Below are 8,502 nucleotides of genomic sequence, written 5' to 3'. Positions count from 1 at the left end.
CAACTGTAAGGGAAGTAGATGTAGATAGCTATATGGCAACTGTTAGTGAAGTATACAGCTATATGTTAACTCTAAGTGAAGTATACAACTATATGTCAAATCTAAGTGAAGTATACAGCTATATGTCAACTCTAAGTGAAGTATACAACTATATGTCAAATCTAAGTGAAGTATACAGCTATATGTCAACTCTAAGTGAAGTATACAGCTATATGTCAACTCTAAGTGAAGTATACAACTATATGTCAACTCTAAGTGAAATATATAGCTATATTGCAACTGCAAGTGAAATACATAGCTAAGCTATTAATGTCAGTTATATATGTAGCTATTTTGACAACTGAAACTTTAGTGTTCATTTTTTGGTATAGTAATATTTTAACTGCAACCGGAATAACTATAATGAAAAACTTAAGAATAAAGTTATATGGAAATTTTACCTTAAGTGTGTAGCTTTACGGCAAATGTTACTTAAATTATTGCTGTTTGACAAATGTAATTTAAATTTTTAAAATAAATGAAAACTTCACATCAAACAAGTAGGTACTAGTATGTAACAGCATTTTTTGTGAGACATTGCAGTTCTAAATGTTGTTGTTTCCTCAACTTTCGCATGATTCATTCAGAATGATACGATGTTTTAGAGCTTTTATTCGATTTAGGATTTTAATTAACGAAGTGATATATGACACAAAATTAAGTCTTATTAGTCATATATCTTTTTAATTCTAACACGTTATTACCCTTGATAAAATTAGAAATCTTTTGTCTTACCCTTGGTAAGACTTTAGGCTGCATATGTCTCCAGATGAGTCAAACTAGTTAAAAAAATCAAACTTGAAAACAATGTACTAAAATTTTAAGAACAGTAAGAAGATTCAAGATTCAAGTTATAATTTACATGTTGAGTGTGATTAATAACTGATTTTGCAGTATTTATCACCATATTTCTTTAGCGTGACTAACGCAGTAAGGAATAATTTTGGCATATTTCATTCTCTTTCTGGTAATTATCTCATTGACTTCAAAATATCTTATAACAAAGCTCATTCGACCATTCAAATAAAAAAATTCTATATTAGAACTACATAATATGATATGCTAATTTATAAAATATACTTTAATTTCCAAATTGAATCTGAAATTGAAATTGAAATTATTTACAAATCCTCAAAATCAAGAATTTGAACACACAATTGAACTCCTTGCGCCACTAAAACTTTTTATATTTAAAATATTTTTGAAAAACATAAGAAATGTAAGTCAATGATCAATTCAATATCTTTGCCATGCTTCCACGAGCTGGAATTTATGTAGATATACATATAATACATAATGCTTATGTAAAACACATTTCTTCGTGTACTGTAAACAATGAGTGGAATAAAATTATTCTGTACCTGAAATGATTTTTTTTATAATAACGGAAAATTTCAAAGTTTACAATTATTTACGTTTCAGTATTTGTACTATCAGAAGCATTAAATAAACCCGCCTGAACAATCAAAACAACATCATCTTCTTCTGGATGACCTTTATTTACAATAAAAACACATTATGCTGTTCACAAGAAATAATAATTATTTTAAAATTAAAAGAAATATTTCTTTCACCACCAACGGAGATCTTACAATCGGTATCATTTAGCACTGGTTTTTATATAATAAAAGTCCTACCATATTCGTGAAAAGTTTGAAGTAAACAGCTGAGAAAGTTCACTTTTCAAGGAGCTCCACTGAAGTCCAAAATGCTAAAAGAAAACTGAAATTTAAAAAATTGACATTGACCAAGAGCTGCGCTTAATTAAATTGTACAAATATGATAAATATACCTGGAATTTAACTGAAAATAGAATTTTGTGCGATACTTTGCCTGATTTGCGTATTTTGCACAATAAAAAAGATTATTATGGAAAAAAACGATCTTAGGCTTTTTACTGTTATTATTACTGTTATTAAGTTATTGTTTCAGACCTATATAAGATGGTACACAAATCTTGAAACAAATATAACCGGTCCCATCACGTAAAAAATCTTAGAGGAACACCCAATGTTCACAAGAAATATTATTTGTACATCACATATACGACACATAAATCAACCACGCTTGAACAAAGGTACAAAATGTTTTGCACATCGTTATTGCACGTAAGGACAAAAATAGTTGAATGTTGGAACTGGAATAGATGGATAAAAATATGGCCGCATAACATCTTCTCTTTCATAGAGACGCTTGCCGTCTTTGACCAAGATCGTCACAGACGCTGTTTTGGAACTGCTGGAAAGCGCTTGTTCCTGCTGCAGTTGTTTCCGTTTAGTTTTATAGCGTCTGTTTTGAAACCAAATTTTCACTTGGGTTTCTGTAAGTTTTAGGGCATTAGCAAGATCTGCTCTTTCGGGACCAGACAGATAGCGCTGGTGACGAAATCTGCGCTCTAATTCGAACACTTGCGCGTGCGAGAAAGCTGCTCGTGATCTCTTCTTCCTAGGTTTGTGGTCTCTATGCATTTCGCGTTTTCGGGAATTCGCATCTTTTCCCCTCCGCCCATTATTATCTGAAAATATAATTAAGTCATGAACTGTTTTGCAACCAATACCATAAATTTACAGAAACTAGACTAACAAAATAGTACAGTGCTTAATAATTACATATTATAATAACGCAAATATATGGCTCAAATTTTAAATGGTTGACAAAGCAGACCCTCTGACAACCTGGAGATTTTAAAAGTCGTGATTTTTTTCCCTTTAAGTTCATTTAGTAATATCTTCTAAATACCGGAACCTCTGAAAACCAAAAACCGGACGATTTTATATGGCTTCTAGTGGTAAACATGCACGAAAAATCCTTTGAAAACCGGACAGCAATAATTTTAAACATTCTGTGTATTTTAATGTGAATAAAGACATAATTTAGGACAGTTTTTACTGTAGTTATTGTCAAAGAATTTATCACTGTAAGCGCCCCGTTTTCCTCCATATGTATATGAGAAGTATATTTATTTAAAGCAACAAAACGGAGGACTCCCGTCGATTCTTATCAAGCATTTACATTTCCAATCCTTTTCATCAGTTAAGTTGCAATATATCGTTTTGAACAATTGTTATTTACAAATTTGTTATCTGTATACTGAAAATTTAAAAAAAGTTATAAAGCAAGCTTATTTACATTATTTTCTTGATATTATTAAAAGAAAGCGCTTCCAAACGACGGATGCCAACCGATGACGTAATTTGACATCATTTGCAAAATATATTATTCTAACACGACCCGCATTTTTCCCTATTGAACATAGAAGAACCGAAAGTGTGTGTTATTATGCTATAAAATCACTGTTTGACGTTCTATATTTAGACATGTGACGTAATCATTATACACATGACGTAACCACTAAAAATGTGACGCGCTGACAATAAGTACGGAAACAAATCAGGCGCAATTTAGCTAAATATCAGGTACGGCAGCATTTATTTGTTGATGTCGTGTTAGAATCGAAATAATATATCCAAATCGGTGATTTTATTGCTTGATAACATCACTGTTTGTCGTTCTGATGCGCATCATTATATCACTCGGGCTACGCCCTCGTGATATAATTCCTCGCATCCGAACTCCAAACAGTGATGTTATTGAGCAATAAAATCACAGTTTGGGATATATTATTTCTTAAGTAATCTTTATAATACTGAACGTTTGAAACGTCGCTTTTCGTTGGATAATCGCGACGTTTATAGTTTTATATCTATTTATGAAGAAATCTCACTTTTTTTCTCTAAATAAGAAAGTTTGCTGTATTATGAATTCGCTATAAATATTTCTGACATGTTATATGACCGTATATAAACGTTTGTTTGCAATATAACCCTCGTCTGGCGGCTTGGATTATATATGCGTACAAACAACCGTTTTTAAAGGACAATATAACCTGTCAAAAATCTTTTTAACTACAAATATAAACAGAAAAACGGGTTTCCTAATAAGAACAATATGTATAAACACGTGATAAATTATTGCGGAGGCTGCATGTCGCAGAAAATATTATTTACATAACTTGCAGTTAACTTCGAAATTTTCCGTAGAAATTACGTAAACAGGCGAAAATTTGAGTCTTAAGGTGAATACAATATATAGCCAGCTGAGATTTATATAATCCTCGGCTATCGCTTATCGACATATTAATTATCATTTTTGCTATATACATCCCGTTAACAATCTTTGTAACTAACAATTTAATGATAGTATATATATATCATATTTCAACTTATGAAATATATTAAAATCACTAGCGCCCTGCTTTAAATTCGTTCCCGTTTTTATCTGTAATACTTTTGACAATTTAGTTAGTGACAGCATGTGATAACATCATCATGTAACTGACAAGATTTGTTTACATTGTATTTTTGTCTACTGTTATTTCACGCTATTGTCAAGATAAACATTTAAAGATACTATATGCCGGGCAATCTCAAGTCCCACGTATGTTTGAAATATTAATGCATGTATTCAGTAGATAAATTATTATGGACTGAAATGAATTATGGCAATAATCATAATGTTTATTAATCATCTACTGCAATAATAATAATAATAATAATAATAATAATAATAATAATAATAATAATAATAATAATAATGATGATGATGATGATGATGATGATGATGAGGATGATGATGATGATGATGATGATGATGTTGATAATAATAAAAATAAATGAATTCATTCATTCATTCATTCATTCATCTGGGGTCATAATGAGACAATGATCTCAGTTAAAAAATGATTCTTCTTTTAGAAGAAGAAAAACAGAATTAATAAATGGATAACTTTGAAGCCGTTAGATCAATTGCATCAACTATTGAGTACAATTATCAAATCTAATTACAAAGAAAGCTCTTTAGTCATGCGGCTATTGTATAGTATTTTAGATGATGTACCATGTACAAGTCTTGAATAAATTTTCTGTTCTGTTCTGTTTTTCTTTTCTATTTTCGGAGATTGCGATATTGGCATCATTGACAGATATAACGGTACCTCAAGATGTATTGTTTGTTGTTGTTGTTGTTGATTTTGTTTTTTTCCTCAGTAAAATAATATTATATTGATCTATTTAAAGTCCCAAACTTACAACCTAATCTTAATATGGTATTATTATTAAAGTGGCCAACAAGCAAATATTAGTACATAGTTTATAACATTTCGCTGCCATGTCGCGAAGCAGAATTAGTTTCAAATACAGTTTCAAAATCAAACTGCATACTTATCATTATGTGATCGAATAACAGAAATTCTGGATGCATAAACGGACGAACAAACGAACGTACGAAACGAGTTTATATATGAACTTATGACAGATTATATGGAGATATATATTTTTCACACTGGGGGATTTAAATACTTCGAGGTCGGATCAAAAGCTAAACATGTTAAAATAAAGATTAAGGTCTGTCAGGTTAATATGTCAATTTAAAAATATTGATATTTAGATATATACCCTGCTGTAAAAATTAAAAAAAAGAACAAGGGACCGTGATAAAAAAAAACATATGCAATATGCAGTGCAACCGAAGTAACTTTAAAGGAAGTGTCTATATACGTATGTATATAAAATATGTGCAGGAAAAATATATACCAATAGCATTGAAAATAACATTGAACAGTTCTGTTTATTTGTCTATATTATCCTATAGATATGTTCTAAATGTCCAAAAAGAAGCTTTCTTTTTGCAAAGATAACACGTGCAATATTCAGTGCACAACTTAGAAAAATATGCAAAATGCAACTTGTTCATTCATCTATATACTGTCTTTTCTAAATGTTTAATTTAAACAAGCATCTGTTTTAGGTTTTACATTTTCAAATAATTCTACAAAATTTATTATCTTACCAGAAAAAAATATTTACTAAAATAACTGCAGATAATACTAATTTTTAGTTTTTTCGCGACTTAAAAGTAGGTTTGACCAGCTTTAAAATTGTTATTAACTACTATAATAATCTATTGTTAAAATTTTAATAAACTGAGTCCTCTGCTTTGTATACGACACTTCGGTAAATAAATTTGGAAATAAATCTATAAAATAAATAAGCAATTGATATATAATAAATCTATATAACGCATGTCCCGTTTCTTTCAGTTTCCAAATGAAAGAAAGGATAAAACAAAGTATTTCATTTTGTTTTTCTAATCAAATTTGCAAATGTATAATAAATATAGCAATATTTGTTTCACGGTTGACAAATGAACTTAAATTACTATATATTTATATATATTAATAGTAAAATAAATAAATAGTAATTTAATTTTATTTGTCAACAGTGAAATTAGGCTGGCTAATCAGATTCTAACGTTGTCTGTATAGATTTTGGTCAGGTAAAAGTTTTAAAGTTTTTCGTTAAATAAATAATTGTTAATAATAATAACTTGACAAGAAGTAAGGTTAATTTTTGATACAAATGGAACACAATTCTGCGTCATATACTGCGTTTAACCAAGTTAAAATTTTGTTCAATGGTTAGGCTGTATTTATAAATATATTTTCTACTTTAAAAGACGGAAACAAAATTGCGGCTTATTGTATTTTATAACAATTTGGTGCGGTTTTATTATTATAATAATTATTGTTTAACCAAAATATTACAAATTAATTTACTTTAAGACCGTTTACAATATAGTTGTTTTTCAAACACAGTCTATGTGATCAGCAAAGAAAATTGCTAGTGTATGTTTAAAAGAAATTTACTTTCATTAGAATATCTTGGGATGTAATTCATTTTTAACCGTTTATATCTGTTTGTATCTTATTTGTTTCTCTTTAATGTTGAATCATTAATATATTATTTCTTTAAGTCAAAAACGAGCTGTTTTGATTTGTAAACCAGTCGCAAGCACCTAGTTAATTTTTTCAGAATACAATTTTAACAATTAGAATATGTCTCCGTACCTTTAAACGACTCTGATTTATACTCGGCGAGGGAATCTGTTTTGTCTGAAATGGCTTCAGAAGATTCTTTTTTGTCCGCTGGACAACTGTTTGTAGATTGATCCTTTTCATTTTTAGCTTTATCGTCATCATTTGTCTCACCGCCAACTTCTATTTCGTCCGCCGACACGACGGAAATGTCTGAATCACTGTCCATTACTTCAAACGAAGTATCATGGTCACTGTCCATTGTAATTGCTTGAAACTCGCACTTGTCTCTGTGTTCATCACCAACCTGGTTTTCAGATTTAACATTTTCAAACACGCGGTTGCCATCGAGGCAATTATAATTTCCCAGTCGGTTTCCGTTGCTAAGAAAGTGCCTGTGAAGGTACCCATTCAAATCCGCCAATCCATTCTCTGGAAAACTGCCCCCACCAAAATGACGCAGACGATTCCCGAAACAAAAAGTGTTTGTTACACAATTGTTTGGCAATTCATTGAAATATTTCTGTGATTGGTGAGATACGATTGCGTTATGATATTTTTCCTTATTTTCGTTCACGTCTTTAATAGATAATCCACCTATATTGTCATTTCTATCAACTGCAGCCGTTCTAAGATCCAGAGCTGTAATCGGCACTGGTCCGGTGTGTGTTTCAGTTTCTGTAGTTTGACATAAATCTTTGTCAGATTTTGATTCTTTTCTATCGCGGGTTAGGATATTGTCAATCGAAAAAGTAATTCCAGCTTTCTGCTTATTACCTTTATTGTTATCGTCACTAGATTTTAATTTATGTTCATTTGCCATTTCTGTCGAATATTTAGTGCACTATTCACTATAATTTGTGTTTTAATCTTATTTATACATACAGGATTGTTGCCTTTTCCTCTAAGATTATATTAACTCTTCTTAACACACACAATAAAAAATCAGGATGTCAAAACTACACTATCAAAATTCCTAATTGCTTCCCATTAAACAATAACACGTTTATTATTTTCTTCTTGCCGCAAGTAGTGATAAACTAATGCACAAATCTCCGCATCTTATCGCATTTATTCCGGTTATATTGCTGAAAGCTTTTAATGATAGGTGGGAGGGGTAAATACGGTAAAAAACAAACATTTCAGCCAATAGGCGGGCACTTGTGAACGCTACTTCTCAGGTAGCTGGCTGATTAATATTCATTTTAACACCAATAATGGGAATGGCAGGAGTTGATTTACTTGCTAGGAGCTCGGTCATTAATCCGACATAATCTCTACGATGAAAAATATGCACACACAAATTAATTTACATGAACCAGATAACTAGAAGTGGTTGAAACAAGAGCGTTACCTGTCAGGGTAATCTATAACATGAATGTTTGAAACAAATTGAGAATTTATTATGAACCATTTCAATGTACGCTCGAGAAATATTAAATGAGCCTAGATCTATTCTTCCAGAAATCTTAAAATGCCGTAGATTATATTACAAAATATTATAAGATTAATGCTGCAATAATTAAAGAATAAATAAACAAAAATTTAACGAAACAAAATGAAAATATTCAAATATCTGGAGAAAAATGTGA

The 8,502-nt window shown here is 30.4% G+C and overlaps 1 protein-coding gene across 1 annotated transcript; it reads right to left on the bottom strand.

Annotated features, from left to right (window-relative positions):
- Positions 1-1,686: 1,686 nt before the first annotated feature.
- On the bottom strand, positions 1,687-7,985 carry LOC132734442 (homeobox protein Hox-C12a-like). The gene is made up of 2 exons (XM_060721185.1): positions 6,944-7,985; positions 1,687-2,554 (listed from the first exon to the last, which is right to left on the bottom strand). The coding sequence occupies exons 1-2, from the start codon at positions 7,731-7,733 to the stop codon at positions 2,139-2,141; spliced, it is 1,206 nt and encodes a 401-aa protein (XP_060577168.1). The 5' UTR covers positions 7,734-7,985; the 3' UTR covers positions 1,687-2,138.
- Between the last annotated feature and the right edge of the window lie 517 nt (positions 7,986-8,502).

The sequence above is a fragment of the Ruditapes philippinarum genome, unplaced genomic scaffold (genome assembly GCF_026571515.1).
Source record: "Ruditapes philippinarum isolate M1 unplaced genomic scaffold, ASM2657151v2 ctg216_1_1_1_1, whole genome shotgun sequence".
NCBI lineage: Eukaryota > Metazoa > Mollusca > Bivalvia > Venerida > Veneridae > Ruditapes > Ruditapes philippinarum.
The sequence above is the reverse complement of the archived record's forward strand: the minus strand, read 5'-3'. Positions and strand labels throughout refer to the sequence as shown.